Consider the following 21,901-nt stretch of genomic DNA (forward strand, 5'->3'; position numbering starts at 1 on the left):
TTTTAACATATAAGATCTATATATATAGGTGGAATCTCCCTAAGGGTCAGGAGGCACAACACCAACCCTTGGTCAACCTAGATAATCTTTTCATGATTAAAGAAAGAAAAAGGAAAAAAAGGAGTGTTTCTTACAGCTTGTCATGTTTAAATTAATGTCAGCAAGTGATGGTTAGTTTTTGCGTTCTATTTAATTTGAGCTTGAGGTGATTTGTGGAGGCATAGCTAAACTGTGGGTCAAGATTAAAGAAAGAAAGGGTCAGCCCCAGCTATAATGTTGTCATCAACTAGCAAGTATATAGCCCCTCAAAAGCTTTATATGGGGTCAGCTCTTGGGGAAACTTTCAGGAAATGAAAAACCCAGATAAGGGCTTAATTTGTCATCTCCTTTTACTACCTTAAAGTGAATATATGAGTCAAGTAATGCAGATCCCCACCTGCTAACAAAAGTGTAATGATGAATCGACACTATAATAATAATAAATGAAAAAAAGAGGAAAAAATGATAATATAGTCAAGCCTAAATTAATTTCTTAACCTCTGGAAACATGGAGCCATCATTCATGTCTTATTTTCTACGTTTTAATTATATGTTTCATTAAGTCACTGGCAAAGCTGTAATCTTGTATATATTCTTATCAGTGATTACAGAAGATATGTCCATTTGAGGTGTGAATAAGCACATAAGTTTATAAGAGAGAGGAAGGAGATAGAAGAAGGAATACAGAAGAGTATATTGATTAGAGTACAACATGGAATTTTTTTAATTCATTAAGCACTCTCACACACTTCTTACAGCCTAATAATAACAATTGTCTGCATCGACACATATTAATCATCAAGCCAATATAACCACTTCTCTTTTTTCCACTATTACAAGAGCACTTACGATGATATAAAATCAAATACAGATCATACAGTCCTAACTCTCAAAAGAAAATCAATAATGCTAGATAAGGAAAAGAACAGAAACAAAGAGAGGATCAATCTGTAATGAAGACAAGGACTGATAATTGTACAACTGTAGAAGCAAAATTCACATAAATATATAGTAATCAGTCGGACCAGGAACGCTCGATTCCCCTGGCATGGATGCACCCATGCATGTAATTATCCTTCGTTATGGAAGAACCATCTCTAGCTTGCACGAATGGAAGCTTGAAAGGTTACTCCTCTCATGGAAATGAGTAGGATATTGTCTAAATGGCCTTTCTTGAAGGAAGGAATTAAACATGGTTTTGATAACCACAAAGTTGAATGCTACCACCATGGCGTGAGAATAGAAATTGAAGACCGGTGCAGTTGATTACCACTTAATTTGGTTGAGACTTGAGAGAAGAAGAAGAAGAAGAGAAGGGACTCAAAAACATGTAGATGTCTATGCAAGTATGATCATTTATATTAAAATGGAAAGTGTAGTAGTAGAAGGAGGGGAAAGCTTTATGTTAAGGCAGCTGTGTAATATTATCGTGGTGCACGCATACTATGCTAACTCCACCTAATCTTATATTCCCGCATGCACGTTTCTCTCTTTAATGTACAGTAGTGACACGGCACGTTTCCACAGGAAAAAGAGAGAGAGAGACATGGACAGTGAAGGGTTTTTTTTGGAGGCAAAGCATGGAGCCCTAAAGCTGAGGCTGTTTTTAAGGCCTTAACCACCATAAAGGATCTTTATATGGAAAAGGGTTTGAAAATTTTGGCTCTCCACCCCCCAGTTTTTGTTTCGATCTATTGTTTCAAAAAGGACTCTAAATTTTTGGCACTGCCTTTCCAATTCTTATGTTCTGGCAAGTAGCTAGGGCTTCTTTTAAGACTTTGAAGAGATCCCATGTCCAAGTTCAACTATACCTTGGATATTATGTAGCTTAGATATGTATTCATGAGGGGACAATGATGCTTCCCTCACGGCTTAAAGTCAATAATCTCAGCGTATGAATTGTTATAGACGTTTGAATTTGTGATGATGCTTGCCTATATTAATGATTAAGTACGTACTTGCTTACGTTTTAATATTAATCATCAGAATGCTAATTTACCTTCTCGTAAATTTTGGCATGAAGCAAAATTGACGGGTACTGCAAGCTAGCTATTTATATATATGCTTGAGTACATTCCATCATGAATAACTGAAAGTACTATATATATATATATACACAGGTACGCTTGCTACTTGGTCAAGGAACCAACCCTTTCATTGCTAAAGATCACAGACCAACTAAATGAGATTTATCAATCACCATAATTACAAAAAGAGTGTATTGATCAGCTCACGATTATGAGAACGGTTCAGCTCATGGCTAGCTAGAAGTATTTCTGAAAAAACGTAATATTTTTCCTCCGTCCCATCAACCGGTCTATCCAATCTTGCCTGACATGCCTTTTTAGTCTAAATGGTTTTATTTCAGCCTAAACAACACTCCTGACCTGGGATTCACCCGACCTATCCAACCTTTTCTGGCATATCCTTTTATGAATTTTTTCTAGTTTTCATGAGTCATATATACAAAGTTTTATGTATATAATTTTTTTCTATACACACATAGCTTTTTATTATTATTATTACAGGGACAAATATCATTTTTTACACCAATAATGGACTTGGAACAATGATCACGGCATGACATGTCAGCCAACAAAACACCATTTTTTCCTTCAATGGGTGACCAGCTCCACAACCAAGGTTGAGAGCCAATTTCTCCACTACTTATATGATCTCCTTCTCCATTAAGAAATCTCAAGGCTTGAGTGTATGCACCCAGTCACCAAGGCAAGCAAGAGAATTGAACTCCTTCCAAGACAAGGAGAGAGGGGGAACGGGGCGTGCTGTAATGAGAGTGAATTTTAGGGTTTTAGTTTTTTGAAGATAATTTTCTATATATATCCCTGTTCAGTTAACAATATTTTTAATTTTTAGTTAAATCAAGTTGATTTAGTCTGGTTCAATTAGTTTCAGGTTTTTAAAATTAAAATTAAATTAAATTGAATTTTTTTTTGTTTTCTAATCAATTTTTTCAGGTATTTTCTTAATTTAATTTTTTAAGTTAATTTGTTTTCCTATTTCTCTCAATTTAATAAGTTTTATATTACAACATTCATTTTATTAGTAATAAATTACTATTTTAGTATCATCTATCAACAACCCTCCATCAACACCACCACTTAACCCTATCACCTCATCCATAATCATAAACACTACTTAACTAAGAACTTGTTTAAAAATATAGTTGAGATTACTTTTTAAAGTATTTTTTACTTGCAAGAGCATCAAAATATTTTTTTTACATCACCATATTAAAAAAAAAAACACTAAAAAATAATAAAAAATATGATTGGGCCATAATATCTCACAGTCTGTAAGTCATTAATGTAATCATTACTTTATCATTATTTTCACTGTCATCACCATCATTTTAACACCATCACTACATATCAATAATAACCACAACTATTCATTCCCTCCTTCACTATTATTATCTAGTTATTGAAATAATTATCACTACAACTATTCATCATTACAACTATAACATTTAATATCACTACAATTACTATGACACCATCATTATTTATATTACCAGCATATGATTTTTTTCAATTTTATTATTATCATGAAAATTATTAATGAAAAATATTTTATTTGACATGATTTTTTTATTTTTTATCCAAATAATAAAAAATAACTTATTTTTCAACATAATATTTTCCTAAAAAAAAAAAACGGATCCAAATACATTGTAAATAGTTCCATCAATAAACAATCCAAATACATTGTAAATAGTTCCATCAATAAAGATTACTGCAAGTATGGAAAGTAAGCTTTAGTTTGATTGATCTGTTGTCGGCATATTGATTGAAATTTGACAAACATTGTTATCAAAATAAACCTAAACTTTAATATTGTTTACCTATCCAAACACATACACTCATGTATATTCACACAAAATCAAGAGGAGAGAACATTATATTATCAAATCTGACCTGAGAGTTGACTTATTTAAGGGGATGAGTCCTGAATCACACAAGTTAACCTGGGTCAACTCAATTTTTTTATAAAAAAATATTTGAGACTTTAATATTCCACATAAAAATTAATTAAAAAACAATTCATGTTGATATAAGCTATGCATGTTGTAAATAATAAAGTTTAAAAGATTATTTCAAAAAAAAATTTATGCCACATTGAAAAGATTTTATCTTCTTATTTAAAGTTAAAGTATTTAAATTAAAAGGATTTTTTTATCTTATATCAGAAAAACACAACTTTTTCTTCTATGAATATATAATATATATACTAATGAGCTTTTAATCTCACATTGAAAAAAATAAAAGTTTTTATTAATGTTTATATAATAAATTTTGATATGAATTAATAACCAATATGAAAAAGAGCCCCTCAGGCCTTGTTATCAATGATTTTTCTCTTTGTTAAGAAAATGTAATTTTTGTTCCATATGGAAATGTTCATGGACATGCTATATATATATATATGTGTGTGTGTGTGTGTGTGTGTGTTAGTTAAATCAAAGATAATTTTTTTAAAAAAATATATATTTATCAAGTTTTATTGGATTACAGGTTACCTTAGCCAAACAAGCAAAATTCACCAAGTCAATTGTAAGTCAGGTTTTCATCAAATTCAGACCCGGCTAAAAACTTAATTCACTTGAATTTTGGATTAACTTATCAAATTAAACCAGGTCTAATAACAAGGATAACACTTATAATTTATATTAAATTACAACCATTAACTTATCAAATTAAACTAGGTTTAATAACAGGGATAACACTTGCAATTTACATTAAATTACAACCATTGACTGGATGGATTGCTTTTATATTTCAAAAGTGATTAGTTATACCAAGCTGACAATACTCTTTTCAACCTTTTAAAAATGAATTTATAAATTCACAATGTCATGGTTGCAACAGTTAAGAATGTAATATAATTTATTTATTAAAAAAAAACTAAAAGGGATCAACTACTTTTTCCTTATCACTATAAGGAAAAATATTTTGATTATTTTATCTTTTATTGCACTTAACAATGGTCTTGAAAACCGGGATAAAGTTGTTTTTTAAGGGTTTAAATGTTATTTGCATATTGAGTGGTCAAGTTAACCTGTATTAGTTTAGATTTTTTTATTAAATTTTTTTATTTTAATTTTTTTTTCTAGGTGTTTTTTTTGGAAGTCTAATATTTCTTTTCTTGATATTTTATGATTTTTTTTTAATTCTATTATTTTGCATAAAATAATTCGTCATTAAGCTTTGTCATTTTTTTCACTTTTTCTTCTATTTGGTTATTTTAATAAAAGATTTAACATATTAATCTAGGTTAACCTAAATTGATACGATATGTTTTCATTTTAATATTAAAAAAATATTTTTAAATTTATTTTTATTTAAATTAAGTTTTTAACTATCATTTAAATTATCTTTAGACCATAAAGTTAATTAAATCATGTCAAATCAACTTTAACATATTTTAAATTTATATCTTACTAAAAAAATATATTAATATTATCTAAATATTTTTTATATTAAAAAAATAAAATTAATCTAACTTGCAACTTAACACGGTACAATATCTATTATATTCCAAGGTTCTAACTTATCATGGCCGAGAGAGAAATTGGGATATATTAAATTTTCTTTCTTCCTTTGCCCGATTTAACAACACAACCTGGATGGAACATTTGTTTCAACTCATGTTCAATCCATCTAGTTCTTGTCTTGCCCCCTTTTCCTTACAAGGACTCCATTTGGATGAACATTTTTGCGAGTGCTTCTGGACCTTTAATCATGAGGCAATTCTTGAAATTTTGAATGAATAAGGATTGATATTTAATTTTTCTAAAATTTGTTTCTTTTTACATTTTAAAAATATTTTAAATAAATTAGATTTTTTTATTTTAAAATATTTTTTATGGTTTTAGTTCGTTTCAATATGTTGGTGTTAATAATAGATTTTAAAAAATAAGTAAAATATTATTTTTATAAATTTTTAAGTTAAAAAAAAAAAACTAGTAGTACATCACAAAACTTTATTTCCTGATAATTTAAGTCAATTGACAATCAAGAGGCAATCCGTCAATTTCCCACGGTGGACCACTTCTGCATTCCTTTCAATCAAGCGGCTGTTTTGTCTGGGCTCCCTCCTTCATGCCCGCCGTTGCCGTTTAGCTCCACTGGAACATCTCTCTCTCCTCTGCCTGCCTGTATTATTTCCTGTTTGACATTAAAATAAATATTATTTTTTAAAATTATTTTTTACTTAGTAATATATTGAATTAATATTTTTTAATTTTTTTAAAAACATTTGGATACACTTGGAACCGGGACCCACTGTCCTAAATAACCAAAGAACGACCGACACTTCCCGCGAGAAATTACAGCACGCCCGTTAAAAAAGGGGGTGGTGGTGGGACCGTAAAAGTAAGGATCCTTTTAACGGGTGAAACTTCGCGTGGAAGACAAATGAGGTGGGGGCCCATATTATATTGGTGGGCCTGTCTGTCCTGTAGTATCTCACTATTTCTGTTAGTATTCTACCAAAAGCTGACTTGCTAACTGAGAATCTTGCCGCCAAAAATAGTTTCTTCTTTCTTTCTCCCTTCATTTTGATTTCTCACTCATCCTCGGTAAAAAGTAAAAAATTAAAATTGAATCGTGATGTGGTATGTATCATGATGAGGCTGTTTGTAAGTGTATTTATAGATATTTTAAAAAAAAAAATTATATTGAAATGTATTAAAATTTTAAAAAAAAATTATATTGAAATGTATTAAAATGATATTATTTTATTTTTAAAAATTATTTTTAAAATTAACACATTAAAACATTTTTTAATAAAAAAAAATATAATTTTTTTAAAATATAATTTGTACCACGTTTTCAAATATTAATAGAAATGTGAGGAAAGTTAATAATAATGGATAAAATGTAATAATAATTTATTTTTTTAATTGGTGAGATAAATTTTTAATTTTAGGAAATTATACATAATTTGCTAAAATAAAAAGATATACATGTTAATTAATCTATGGATTTATGAAAAACATGGTGCAAAATAATATATTTTTATCGTGATAATTTAATTTATAATATTTGATTTATACATTAGCATATGTGCATGCTTCGCATTCAATGTTTCTCTTTAAGCTGGTCTAAATATAATATTACATTCAAATCTAGGAACATTTAAACTGTAGTATTAAGATTTCAAACCAAATCAAAAGATAGCAAACACACAAATATACACACGAAAAAAAAGAAAGGAGAAATAAAGAGTTCATACATAATTTTCTTCATTCTCATAAACCGCTCCCAACAAAATAAAGAGAAGAGGTAGACTAACTAATTTAAAAATATTTTAGTTTAAAACTATTTAGATAGATGTTCCGTATTATACAAAACAAACTAAATAAGTTGTCCACAGTACACCACCACAAGCAAACTCAGATTTTTTCCATCATAAAAAGAGGATGCTAAGCCAATGAAAGTGTTTTCAAAGAAGCAAAGCACAATCGGGTCGTTACCTTAACTGAATTCAATAAGCTCGTATAATTTTAATAATATAAATAAAAAAATGTAATGATAATAAATAAATTGACAACAAAATCAACAACAAAAAAAATTAAAAAAAAAACTTACATGAACCTATTCAGGTTAGCATGCCCGATATAAGACCTAATCGTGATACCATAGTAAACCCGTCAAAAGTAAATTGAATAAAATAATGAAACTCAATTATCAAACAATTAATTGTTGAAGGGCGGAATTGAAAAAAATAATTTTTAAAAAAACAACAACAAAAATTAAATTAATATAGGTTAACTTGTTAACCTCGTAAATAAGAATATAGGATTGGGACGACCTCATAGACAAGAAAAAAATAAGTGTTAAGTTCACTTCTCAATAAATCAAATACTAAAGGATGAGATTAAAAAAAATTAAAAAACCTAAAAAAATAAAAGTTAGCCTGCATTAATATCTAAAACCTATAGTCATGAGCACAAAACTAACGTTATGAAAGCAGACTCTAAAAAATAATAAAGTAAAATTCTCAACCATAAAAATATTGGGGGGAGAAATTAAGGAAAAAAGTAAAAGGATGAAATTGACATTAGCAATAAAAAAATGAGGTCAAATTTGACATCAAAGTAAATTGAAATCAAATGCTAAAGATGATATTGAAAATAAAATTTAATTAGAAAAAATATAAAAAAAAATAATAATTTAAAAAATAATGACCAAATTTGATATATAAATTAAACGAAACTCAATGATGATTGACTAAATTGAAGAAAAGAATTTATATAAAAAAAAAGATAAAAAACAAATAACAATAAAAAAATAAGGACTAAATTGGTCATAAAAAAAAATAAATAAATACTTTTGTATTTTGTCAAATAAAAAAGAGAGAAAATAAAAGAATAAGAAAAAAGTTTGTCAGAGCCACACTCTTAATCTGCCACAGACAGACATATGCCCCTCAATAATAAAAATCTTAATGTGTCTCTCCCACTATTATTGTAGAAGATGGTTTTAGGTTATTAAATAAGAACATATGGGACGCCTAGAAAGTGCAAGCTCCTCTCATTTATTAACATGTATATTATAATTATTAATATTTTTTTATTAAAAGACTAGATTGCCCCTTACCCTACTTGATAATAAAGAAAAAATTAAGATCAAAAGATCAAAAAGCTCTTGACACAAGTTATAGGGTTTTTTTTCTAAGATTACTTTAGTCATGAGAAAAAAATGAAAATAACTCTAGTCAATAGTTAATCAAATTATACTTTTAAGGGTGTTTTAGCCATTATATTGAGCAAAAAAGGGGTCAAAAAATTAATTTACCCATACTTAATCTAGTAATGACTAGATAGGTGGTATGTATTATGCCACAAGCGGGGCAAAATGTTTTCCAATATAAAAATGATATACAGTCGATGATAACCTAAATCAATTCAAGTTAATTTGATTAGCACACTATCAAGAAAATAAGATTGGAGTAACCTCAAAAAAAGAAAAGTGAAAGAAATCACAAAGCTCAAAACCCAATAATTTAATGTCAAATGATAAAATTTTTTAAAAAAATTAAAACCAAAAATATCAAAGAAAAAATTTAAGTCAACTCATGTCAACTTGACTAACATGCTACCCATGAAATAAGATCGAGATATAAGCTTTTAAATTAACAAAAAAAAAACATATGAAAAAAGGCCAAAGTTAAATCAATAAAAAAGAATTAGTCTACCTAAGTTAACTTAATTAACCTGAACTGAAACAACCCCATAAAAAAAAAGTGAAAAAATCAAAAAGTTGAAGGGCTAATAATTTAATTTCAAAGATGAAAGTGGAAAAAAAATAAAGAAAAAATTATCAAGAAATTTTTTTTTTAATCAGTTTGTAAAAAAATTACTAAACAAAAACTAAACTTAAACTAGGCTAAAATTCAAAGCCAGTAGTGACCAGTTCAAGAGACTGAGATTACTTCTAAAAAAAAACATGAAAAATTTATGAAACAAAATAATAAAATCATAAAAAATAAAAAAATAATTATTAAAATAATAAGAATCAAATTGAATACATAAACTAAATAAAAAATAATAATTAGAGATTAAATTAAAAAATTAAAAAATTAAAAATATGATAAAAAAAATTAGCAACCAAAAAATTAACGGTGAGAATTGGATAAAAAAATAAATGAAATAACATTTTAAGAGAAAATATTGTAAAATAATCAATAAAATGATTAAAAAACATCAATAAAAATAAAGACCACATGAGAAACAAAAAATAAATGAAATAAAATACTAAAAAATGATTAAAAAATTAAAAAATAAATAATAATTAAAAAATAAATAATAATTAAAATAATACAAAAATGATTAAAAAATAAATAATAATTAAAATAATAAAAACTATAATTAAAATAAATACAAATTAAATAACACAATTAAAGTTTGGATGGTCGGCCATGGATCCCTAGGAAATGAGAGAGAAAAGAGTAGGGAGGTGAAAATATTTAATAGTTGTCCAACCAGCACGAATTAAAATGCACTCTCTATCCTATTGGTTGCCTCGCCACACTAGCTTTAAGGTGAAATGGATTGGTATTTTAGTAATCAAACGTCGCCGCATACATCACTTAAAAGGCGCAAGCAATATGCATTTATTGGAGCTTGCATAGCCACGATCCCAACTTTTTATTTTTTATAATTTTATTATTTGTTAAAAGATTTATTTTTATAATTTTATTTGTTAAAATATTGAATAATATTCACACAAATGGCTTTTTTATATATAATATTTGGGAACTGGTTAAAATGTTTCCACCATCCTTCAAGTTTTAATAAATTAGATTGAGTTCTTTAACTTCCAATTTTAAATTTGACTTTCCTTCAGCTATTTTCTATTTCAGATCAAGTCCTTCCTTTTGCATCATTCCATTTGTAAGATAATGGATTTTGGCACATGAATTAATGTGAATGCTTTAAAAATAAAATAAAAATTGATATTAAAAAAGATATTAGTAAAATATAGTTATTCGGAAATTAACCTACAAACTTACATCACAAAAAAAACCAAAAAAAAAAACAAATGTGTAAGAAATGTACACTAAAAACTTTAAATTAATTTACATTAGTTTTTAACGTTTTATAAAATCTAAGCTCTTTATAAGAAAATATAATTAGTTTCTAATGTGAAATTAAATTAATCTAAGCTCATAAATAGTAATTGTGATTATTAAAAAGTCTAGTGATTGAAAGATTGATATTATCAATATTGTATATTGTAGTAAAAACCAAAGAAGAAATAGAGATGATCATTTTAATTAATTCTTCAAAAAAAAACAAAGAAATTGGAGAAGATTGACGCTAACTAACATTGCAATATATCAAGGAAGAGATAAAGAAGAAAAGAATGGTAGACATTATAATCTGAATGGTGTGTGTGAGAGAGAGGCATTTCTATCCATAACTTAAAGTAAATCGGAAAAAAAAATACATTACAAAAAAGTAAAATTAATTGAAACTTTCAATCCATAAATAAGATATACAAAAAAAAATGTTTACAATAAAATCAATTAAAAATATTAGAGTAAGAAAAGTGAAATAAAATTTTTTATGGTGGATTAAGAATAATTAATGGTATTCTAATAGTTATTACTCTCTAAAGTTAAAGTAATTAGCAGCGTCCTACAAATTTATTTTAAAAAAAAGACTGATATAAGAAGTAATTAAGACTCACAGAAAATTCTAAGCTTTCTTTCTCTTCCTTTATCTATTCTTTTAAAAATAAATTCCAACAAGTGACTAATAAGATATTATTAGTTATTTTACGAATACTATAAAAAAAAATTTAGTGAAACAATGTTAACCCTTAAAAGATTATATTTGTTGCAAAATGTCAAAAGAATAATTGAACGAGATTATTTCAAAAATTCTTAATTCCTTACACTAAGTTTCAAAGCAAAATAAAAAATAAGTGTATTTAAAATTATCTATTTGAAAAAAAAAAGAGGTCAAGCAAAAAATGAGAGAAAACTAAGCTATGAAATATAAGAAGTTTTAAATTTAAGATTATTTATTTCTTTTCTAACTTAGGGAAAAGGAAGTGTTATATTTAAATATAAGAATAAGTGAAGAAGAACTACATATAAGTACTTAATGATTTCTCATGGTAGATAGTAAGGGTGTTCATGAATTAAGTAAAAGTTAGTAATATGTCAAACCTTTCATTTATATATTCTTAAAAGCTAACTCCATATATAAAAACATTAAAATTAATATATTTGGGTTTGATTATATGTTTATCATATAAGATGGCTATTTAAATATGTTTTATAAAATAGAAAAATAAACATATATATAAATAAAAATAAACAGAGTGATACAATAATTTACCATTGTTCCCGTGGTTAATTAAGGGGGAGGGGGGGATTCCCTTTTCATGGATTATATCTACATGCTATTAAATTACCCATAATTGTAAACTAAAAATTAATAATGCATTGTCTTATTATAATAATTAAAATTCAAAAATTTAATGATCAAATTATGAGAAGCTTCAAATTGAATTTAGGTTTTTCATGGACTATAATGCGACTAGGCTTGTCATTGATCCTATAGGCTGATAATGACTTTCCTAAGCTTTCCTGGTTTTATACTGAATTAAGGGATCTTTTAATACTTAAGATAGTAAAATATGGGAGGGAAATAATATACAAGAAAGTATATAACATGAAGAGTATAAATGTGAAGGTTGTATGTTCTATTTAAGCTTGTTAAATGGTTACTTATTGTTCTTGGAATTGTTGTATGACTGCTTGTGGCTCCTGAGATTGTTATTGGTTCTTTTTCTTACTTAATGATTAGAGGAATTTATAAAACTTCATTACAATTGCCTCATTCAACGTGAACTTATAGTTAGTTCGTAGTTCATAAAGTTACAATTTAATAATGGAGAGCCTTATGATAAATGAAAAAAAATCATTATTCATTTCATAGAAAGTGCTATTACAAGCACATGATTAGTGGAGAATGGAGGTATGGGTATTTCGTGATAAGCAATGTCATAGGTATCTTGGTCACTGTGCTTGTTGTGCTATTGGTGAAAAAATTGGTGATTTGCAATTCATTGATAGCTATTGGTGAGAAAAATGGTGTCCACTCTATATGAAAAAGATGTGCTTTCACTCTGACTTTTTAAGAATGAAAAAATACATTAAGGTGTGTATCAGTAGTTAAAAAGTTTTTGTGATATATGGTTGAGATTCGAATATAAAATACATTAAAGTGTGTATCAATAGTTAAAAATTTTTTGTGATATATGGTTGAGATTCGAATAATTTTATAAGGTCAAAATGAGAGAATAAAAAAGATAATATGTTCGCGTTATAACCCAAATAGACTGCTTTAAAAATTTATGATTTGTTCGTATAATGTACATACTAATAAATGGATCACCCGTATTTAGATAGCACATGTAGCCCACTTTGACTATGAAAGAAAGCTTTTCAACGTGTACATGGATTTATCTCATCAAAATTATTATAATGGTAGTCTAGGGTTGTTCACATAGCTTCATAAGACATCATTATGCCTTTTTTTCTCTTCCTTTTTTCTTTTATTTTTTTTTCTCTTATGCTTGCCAACTTCTTCTAATTTCTTTCTTTTTTGTCTTTATTTTTAGCTACCATTTTCTTATGTTTTTATCTATAAGCCTAAACAGATTGTTATCTATATGAATAATTTAGATTTCTAAGGTAATAAAGGATCCACATGAGGCAAGAAGATATTAAATAAATTAAAATAACATAAACATCATATGGTACAAGATGTCAAATAAAGGTTCATATTATTTTTACGGCAACGTAAAACTTTCAAGTTGAAAAAATATATATAAAATCATAAGAGTTTTAAAATAATTGTTTAAATGTGTATACACATTATGTGAGAAATTGTTAAATATATTGAAAGTTCTATTCGTTCTTATCACACAAACACAGAATTTATTATGAAATTATTTTCAATAATATTGAATAATTCCTCTATATTATGTATCTCTCCCTCTCTCAAAGTAGAGAGAATATCATCTTCTCTAGTTAGAAACTCTTTTCTTTTGGTTATATAAAATCTTCATCTTTATATACCCTTGTCTTATTTTTTATAACTTACATTTTTTTTCATCTTGGTTTCCAATTCTGATATCTATTTGTTCCTTAGGTTTTAAATCATTGTGATCAAAATCTTTATCCCTAGAGTTCTCCTAAAAGTAAAGAAACAATTTGATTCTTGAAAGTTATTTAAAAATAGCTGATAGTTTGTCTTTTTTTATTTAATGTTTCTTCTATTTAAAAAAACTATGAATGATTTTTCTGTAAAATTACACCACAATGTATTCTTTCAAAATGATTTGAAATCATGATAATAAAGCTAGGAAGCAGATCTATCGCAACTAGATTTCAATCCTTATAATTGACAACTTCAAGTGGTTTTAATCAATTCCATTGACAACTTCAAGTGGTTTTGATCAATTGCATGATTTCTAATAATCTAATAAAGATTTAATTCAAGCATGGCTAGAATTGATCACAATTATTAAACCTTATATGGTTTGATGGTCAACCTTAAACTTGATTAATTAAAAACTTGATTTAAATTTAGATTTTAAATAAAAATCAACTTGAAGATAACCTAGTTAACTTAATGAATTTGCTTATTATTTTTTGACATGTTTAAAATTTGATTTTTTAAAATCTTTAAAATAATATTGTTTATTTTTTAAAAAAACTAAAATAACATCAAGATCCAACTCTATTAATAGTAATAATAATTTTTTTTTGTTAATTTAATCTTTTATTTATTTCTATCATCGTGATTTTAGACCACCACATACTCTGCTCAGGTACGAGGAAACAAAATCAAACCTTTTTAACTTGAAATTTTACTTTATTTGAAATTCTTACAAGGTATTTTTTTAATTATTAATGTAGATATTCAAACTAAATTTATGTATACTTCAAATAATTTTAAAAATAACAATTATATAAGCATGTAGCAGCTCCAAAAAAAATTGAATAATAAATTCAAAATATAACTAGTTGAAATATGTTTCCTTGAAAGGTCTATTGTTTTGACATGAGATGGATAAAAGATTCAGAACCCATTCTCAGCACCTCGTCGGCCTGTCAACTGAGGCCTGCCTTCAATGACTGTGGGGGGTTTCTCACCCTTCTAACCATTTACGACTGCAAGCCCAAAGTCCTTCAACCTTAGAATTTCAAGGTTTTAGGTCTGACTTCACTTTCCTAAACCCTTCCTCTCTCATTTTTGCCACAACTTGGGGGTCCCCAAAAGCAGCCATGAATCGAGCAAGAACAATCCTTAAATGTATTAGACTCTACAGCTCGGTCTGCTCGAATCAGCTTTCCACAACGCGGTCACTCTCCACTCAGGTGACTCACTTCTCTTTCTCTCCTTTCTCTTTGCGCGCTCTCTCAAATCAATCTCATAATGCTACTTACCGGTTCAATACCCATCAAAAGCTATACTTCTCATCAAAACCAAACTCAATTGTAGAGCTTTTATCTACAAATGAATGGTCTGCAGAGTTGGAAAACGATTTGGAAAGTTTGAGTCCCTCCTGGACCCATGAGACAGTCATCTATGTTTTGAAGAAACTAGATAAAGACCCACAAAAGGCGTGGGATTTCTTTAATTGGGTCAGTGAGAGAAATGGGTTCAGACCCAGTTCCTTGCTTTATAGTTTAGTTCTTAGAATAGTTGTTAGCAAGGATTCAATGAAGAAGTTTTGGATTACCATAAAGAAAATGAAAGAAGAAGGGTTTTATATTGATGAAGAAACTTATTTAACCATTATGGGGATCTGTAAAAAAGAAAAAATGGCTAATGATGTGGCGGCATTGAAGCATTTTTATGATAGGATGATTGATGAGAATGCTAAGGATAATGTAGTGAAGGATGTTGTTCGTATTATTTTGGAGAGAGAGTGGAATAAGGAGGTTGAGAAAACATTGGTGGGAATGAGAATTGTGTTGACGGATAATTTTGTGATTAGAGTATTGAAGGAGCTTCGGAGTTATCCTGTGAAAGCCTTGAGGTTCTTCCAATGGGTTGATAGGCGTGAAGGGTATCAACACAATACTGTTACGTATAATGCCCTTGTGAGGGTTCTTGGTAGGGATGACTCGATTGGAGAATTTTGGAGTGTTGTTGATGAGATGAAGAATGCGGGTTATGAGATGGATATCGACACTTACATAAAGATTTCGAGGCAGTTTCAGAAAATCAAGTTGATGGAGGATGCTGTCAGGCTTTATGAATTTATGATGGATAGCCCGTTTAAGCCCTCAATTCAAGATTGTTATATTCTTCTACGGAGCGTTGCGGCAAGTGATAATCCAGATTTGGATTTGGTTTCTAGGGTTGTAGATAGATACAAGGCAACAGGAAATTCCCTTTCGAAGTCTGTTTATGATGGGATGCATAGGTCCTTCACGAGTGCAGGGAAGTTTGATGAGGCAGAAAAGATTGTGAAAGCTATGAGAGATGCAGGGTATGAGCCCGACAACATCACATACAGTCAGTTGGTTTTTGGACTCTGTAAATCAAAGAGATTGGAAGAAGCATGCAAGGTTTTGGATGAAATGGAAGCAGGAGGATGCATTCCAGATATCAAGACTTGGACCATTTTGATTCAAGGCCATTTTGCTGCTAATCAAGTTGACAAGGGATTATTGTGTCTTGTCAAGATGACAGAGAAAAACACTGATCCTGATGCTGATTTGCTGGATGTGTTAGTAAAAGGTTTCCTCAGTCAAAGGAAGATGGATGCTGCATACACATTTCTTGTGGAGATGGTGAACAAGCTTCGTTTGGTACCTTGGCAAGCTACATATAAACTTCTAATTGAAAAGCTCTTACAAGTAAGAAAGCTCGAAGAAGCAACAGACCTTCTACGCTTAATGAAGAAGCATAACTACCCGCCTTTTCCTGAGCCTTTTGATCAATATATATCCAAGTTTGGGACAGTGGAGGATGCTGTGAATTTCTTTAAGGTGCTAAGTGTGAAGGAGTATCCATCATCTGTCGCTTACCTTCGAATGTTGGATTCCTTTTTAAGAGAAGGCAGAGATTCTGAAGCCAGAGATCTGTTGTTCAAGTGCCCTCACCATATCCGTAAAGATCATAAAATCAGCAAACTTTTTGGTTCTGCAAAGACTGGTGATAAGACTGCTTGACTTTTCTTTTCTTTTTCTAGTATACATGAAATTTGTAAGTTATGCCATCACGAAACATCGTTGGAATCTTTTATATTTTCATGTGGTTGAAGCCACATTTGTTCGAATACCTGTTCTCACATTTTTATTGCATTTTATAAAAATTTTTAATATTAGATTAATTAAAAATTAAATTAAATATATTTTTTATTTGGTTTCTTTAAGTTTAAGAGAATCTGATAATTTGGGTAATAGATTATCAAATATATTATTTCAATATTTTTTTAACTATATTTTTATTTATTTTTAGATTGTTTCAAAGTTGTTTTGATTACATCATATCAAATTAATTTTTATATAATTTTAATTTTTTTCTAATAAAAAACACGTGAACAATTGAATATTTTTATATCCAGGAAAAATTTAGTCTAACATCGCGCAGAGCTGACAATTATCTAGACGACTGTAAAACATTTGCCCACCCAATTGTGGGTATACTTAACGCAGAAGGGCTCTAGTTGCAGAGAGATAATGTCGGGCTAATCAGTTATTAGTATTGCAAGACATTCAAAAGGAATTGAAGAAACATGTTAACACTCGGTATAGTTAACTATTTACATGGGAAGTTTTCTTCATTAAATTTCTACAAGAGCTGGCACGAGCTTAAATAGGCAGGCAGGCTAAAACAGATATCCAGTCTCTATATAACTAATTATTTCATGTTATGAGTAACCCTGAAAACGGACAGGAATCTCATTCTGAAGATGCTGAGACATGAGATGCATCAAAATACAAGGCAGGTCTTTTACATTTAGTGTTTGGCACAGTTTTCAGATGGAGTAAGAGCTAATAATCAGGATTCAGGTAGCTCAGAATGCTCCCTCCTTGCTGTATCTATCATTGCACATAAGAATTCGCTAGCATTACAACCGTATGGATTTGAAAGAGCTCCATGCGCCAAAAATGGAAGTTTTCTTAATGATCTTCCACTCATCCCCTGCATAAGTTGATAAGACGCCATGCAATTGATTACTAGATCATTAACAGGATTCACAAGGGATTGAAAGATTTACCGCTCACCTCACATGCCTCTGCAGCTTCAAGCAATTGCTTGCAAAAGTTCAGCACAGGCTGAGCTTCAGTTGGTGCGTTTAATTTCTCTCTCAAAGTTGAATAATCTGGAAGCACGAGATGGTCAGAGTCCTGCAGAAATTGCAACAATCATTAGTAATGATTAATTTGACCATTCCATGTCCGCATGACATCAGTAGAGTTCTTGTGATTGAGGAATCAATAGAAAGCCTGAAAATTGAAACAGAATTGACACCTGGAAATTTGATACTATTCCTGTTCGCAGGAGTTCTTGCAAGCAGGATCTTAGAATTTCATAACGAGCTTGAAGAGGTGGAGGACCAACATATGCTTTGATGTCAGCTCGATCAACAAATGCAATATCTGCAACACAGTAACTGCTAAATCAATACATTATACCAATATATACAATATTCTTCCAGCTCAATCCAAAATCTAAACATATGAGAAAAGATGCATGCATTCTTTTGAATTCCATCAAATTATATTAGAGGGAATCTGATCTCGCTGGAAGAGAGAGAATATGGAATTCAAGCTAGCATCAAAGTCTAAAAAAACTGCTTGGTATTGAGATAGATCATTGGCTCACCAATAGCAGCAGTTATATTTGATGTAGTCAGGATGATCACATTTGGTGATGCTTTCAATTTGTCCATCTGCGTTAATAGAGCATTCACAACCTATGGGACATATTTCAACAAGCAGAAGGCAAAAAAAACTCATAAGAAATCATGTTACTCATTTATTTATCTGACTTCGTTAAGGAAATCAGACATTAGTTTGGGAGTAGACAGAAGTGGCAGTACTCGAATAGAATCTGAAGGTTCAGAACCAGATAGTGCAGCTTTTCTAGCAGCAGCAAGGCTTTCAACTTCATCTGCAGCATTACCAAATCCATAGCATTACATGCTAGAATGAAAAGAGCCCATTATTGGATATTAAAAAACATAATGTCGTCACAAATCTCACCAATCAAAACAAATACCAGATTGTTTTCTTCCTCTATCATTTCCTGTATTTTTTGGAAAAGCTTTGCAACCTGTTCCAATAAGCAAATTTAATGTTTTGAGATTTTGCCTAAATTGATCGGTCAAACAAGGTAGATCAATAACTAGATAAAAATCAGTGGGTTGAGAATTTGACATGAGCAGATGAGTCCTATTGGAAAGGAAATGATCTTGAAATCTACAAATTCTAAACCATTTGATTTTGCACAAGATAATATGAAAAATGCATCAGGGTGGTTTCAAGTAAAACTCCAGTAAAAAGCAACTCCCATTGCATTGGAAAGGAAAACCATTACAAATAATTATGGTCTGTTTTCTGTTTCCTCTTAATGCAGTCTAACAGAAAAACCTTTTCCATGATATTCTTTTGTGTGTGGGTGTTTGTTGGGAGAGGGGGCAGGAGATTCAATAAAGATATGACAATTTTTACTTCCTAGTGGGAACATTGATTTACCAAGAAACATAGCTTATGTTGACTTCAAACATGGACAGACAACCAAATCTCAAACAAAGAAAGTTGTGACTTGCTAAAACCAGAGTTATACCACCTAACATCCAAATGAATATAATAAGCCAGTGCCAGAGGTAAAACTTCTCAAAGTTTTTACAGCTTGACCACATACCAGCTTGCCACTTTCAGAGAACCATTTGCTAAACAAAGAATGAGCATTCACTTCAATCAATTGGCATTGGGGGTATCTGATTAAAAAGCAAGCGTAAAGCTCAAATTAATATGAAATGAATTTGTGATATATTATGCTCATCAGAGAAGGTTATGTATAAACCTGGAGTTAAATCGTATTGATAGTTTCTGAGCCAATGCTTTACATAAAGATGTCTTCCCAGTCCCTGGAGGCCCATGTAAGAGAATAAGGCTGCAAACATGATGGATATACCAATTAAGCATCACTTTAAAGCATGAAACATTAGAACCAACAGCTTTCCAAATCTGGTTTAGATAATCTAAATGCATTTTTGGTTTTAAGATTTCATCCCATCCCAAATTATTGCATTAGTAGCAAAGCCAGTGCAGTGAAAGGAGAATGCTAGGGGTAAAAAGGTTCCAAGATTCTCTACAGCCTCATATTAGAGATTTTGTTTGCAAGAAAACTAATCTGAATGACCTGCAGACATATTAAACAAGACTTCCTTACCGATTCCATGAAACAAGAAAAGGATTAACACCCTTTTCAGTAACGAGCAATGCACTGGCTGCATACCGCAGCAACCTTTGCTTGAGCCCAGATTCATAAATTAAGCTACAAAAATCAAATTGCCATGCCATCAGTTCCTCCATCAATTAACTTGAAAAATTAGGATCAACAGAAGTTTCAGACAAACCTTTCCCACATCCCATCAAATTCCATAGCTGGAAGGATCCATTCATTAAAGCTAGAAAGTTGGCCATCCCCACTTAGCTCCTCACATGGTCCTTCCTCACTAAGCTGGCAAAGCAGCAGTCATTTGAATTTTGAAACCACCAACTCAACAAAACATGACTTGAAAGTTAAAGAAACAACGGAGGCTCATGACACAAAAGGAAAAGGAATTTTATAAATATTGAATCAGCTACTCATGTTTACCACCTAGAACAGGTTATAACGTTGGATTTCCCCCCCTTTTTTTTTCCTTACCCAAAACAAACGTTAAAGTGTCTCAAACAGGCATTAAAGAAACATTCCTATACTAGCCAAAAAAAAAAAAAACACAGAAAGAAGAAAACCCAATAAACCTATCCAATCCATAGTACCTGAAAGACATGTACAACAGGCTTGACTTGCCAGAAAAGAAGAATATCATGATTGTTCACCCATTCATCTATGATACAAAAATATCACACAACGTTATTCAGCTGATATACCAAAATAGCAGTAACTTCCAATACCTTTCATTTTCTTTTCCCCTATATCAGAAACCAAAGTAACAAAAAGAGAAAATTGAACATATAATGAAATAAAAAACCCAAACCTGTATCGCAGACACTTATTCTTTGTACATTTTCAAATAGAAATTGGTCATCAATTGGCACCGGAATTGGTCCATCAGCGTAGCTTAAACTCCTCTTTTCAAGCATTCTATCAAATAAAGAGAAAACATAGAAATTTTCTTGTCTTTTAAAATTAACAAACAAAATCCCACAAAAAAAAACATCAAAAAAATAAAATTGAAATCGAACCTTTCAACAGCTAACCGAACATCTTCAATGCGAGCGGTGCTTGAGGGTTTTAAGCAAACTTCAACTGCATCAAAATAATAATGATGATGATGATGATGACAAAACACTTCAAATTAAGAGCTTCAAAATCAAAAGATAATTAATATGGAAAACAAGAGGTGGGTACCAGAAACGAGGAATTTGTGATGAGTGTGAATGGGGGAAGGGGATGAGGAGGGAAAAGAGACATCGTGTCCATCGGATACATCATGGGTTGTGGTGGTTTCGATAGATTTTTGAATTGATATATCCATGGGAGTTGTTGCCATTTCTTTACACTGCAGTAGAGAATAGATTGGGTTTTTGTGGAGATTTTGGTGTGCCTAACCCTAATTTTTATTTCCCTTTCCTTTTTTGTTTTGAAGTTGGGCGGGAAAGATGATTTTTTGGTAGCGCCGTGTTTGTGTGGTTTTTGTTCACTTTTCATTCTTCTTTTCGAGGTATTGTTTAGAATTTTAATAGTAATTATTTTTAAAGTATTTTTATTTAAAAATATATTAAAATAATTTATTTTTATATTAACATATTAAAAAAATAAAAAATCATAAAAATAAATTCACTTGAAAAAAAAATTCAATTTTTTTAAAAAATACTTCATAAACACAAAAATAAATACATTTTTAGGAAGTGTTTGATGACAGTGTTTGGGAACACGATTGAACCTGTGTTTTTAAAAAAATTAAAAGTTTTTATTTTTTATTTTTGTTAAAATTTAATATAATTTGTATGTTTTTGATTATTTTGATGTGATAATATTAAAAATAATTTTTAAAAAATAAAAAAATATCATTGGCATGCATTTTGACATAAAAAGTTATTTGAAAAGCAACCGCTA

The 21,901-nt window shown here is 29.7% G+C and overlaps 2 protein-coding genes and 1 long non-coding RNA gene across 3 annotated transcripts in view; 1 reads left to right on the plus strand and 2 right to left on the minus strand.

The window, feature by feature from the left end:
- LOC105140896 (uncharacterized) overlaps nt 1-1,766 on the minus strand; it is a 10,057-nt gene extending 8,291 nt beyond the window's left edge. The window contains exon 1 of the long non-coding RNA XR_845269.1: nt 799-1,766. This is a non-coding gene — a long non-coding RNA (uncharacterized LOC105140896). The remainder of the gene's footprint in view (nt 1-798) is intronic.
- A 12,974-nt stretch (nt 1,767-14,740) lies between these two features.
- On the plus strand, nt 14,741-16,882 carry BIR6 (Pentatricopeptide repeat (PPR) superfamily protein). The gene has a single exon (XM_011047941.1). It carries the CDS (start codon nt 14,875-14,877, stop codon nt 16,771-16,773), a length of 1,899 nt encoding a protein of 632 aa, XP_011046243.1. The 5' UTR covers nt 14,741-14,874; the 3' UTR covers nt 16,774-16,882.
- A 436-nt stretch (nt 16,883-17,318) lies between these two features.
- LOC105140898 (pachytene checkpoint protein 2 homolog) lies at nt 17,319-21,448 on the minus strand. The gene is made up of 14 exons (XM_011047942.1): nt 21,194-21,448; nt 21,028-21,091; nt 20,820-20,926; nt 20,602-20,669; nt 20,193-20,296; nt 20,006-20,110; nt 19,637-19,726; nt 19,475-19,550; nt 18,814-18,883; nt 18,651-18,721; nt 18,434-18,524; nt 18,080-18,207; nt 17,833-17,955; nt 17,319-17,749 (listed from the first exon to the last, which is right to left on the minus strand). Exons 1-14 carry the CDS (start codon nt 21,333-21,335, stop codon nt 17,606-17,608), a joined length of 1,383 nt encoding a protein of 460 aa, XP_011046244.1. The 5' UTR covers nt 21,336-21,448; the 3' UTR covers nt 17,319-17,605.
- Nucleotides 21,449-21,901: the final 453 nt, after the last annotated feature.

Source organism: Populus euphratica, unplaced genomic scaffold (assembly GCF_000495115.2).
Source record: "Populus euphratica unplaced genomic scaffold, PopEup_1.0 scaffold145.1, whole genome shotgun sequence".
Classification (NCBI taxonomy): Eukaryota; Viridiplantae; Streptophyta; class Magnoliopsida; order Malpighiales; family Salicaceae; genus Populus; species Populus euphratica.

Bases quoted from the DNA above. Each gene is read 5' to 3' on its own strand.
- BIR6 (XM_011047941.1), top strand. From the start codon at position 14,875: ATGAATCGAGCAAGAACAATCCTTAAATGTATTAGACTCTACAGCTCG.
- LOC105140898 (XM_011047942.1), bottom strand. From the start codon at position 21,335: ATGGCAACAACTCCCATGGATATATCAATTCAAAAATCTATCGAAACC. The intron at 19,727-20,005 runs GTAAGGAAGTCT...TCATGTTTGCAG, and splicing joins TTTCTTGTTTCATGGAATCG to CCTTATTCTCTTACATGGGC. The intron at 18,525-18,650 runs GTACTGCCACTT...TATGTCCCATAG, and splicing joins AACCTTCAGATTCTATTCGA to GTTGTGAATGCTCTATTAAC.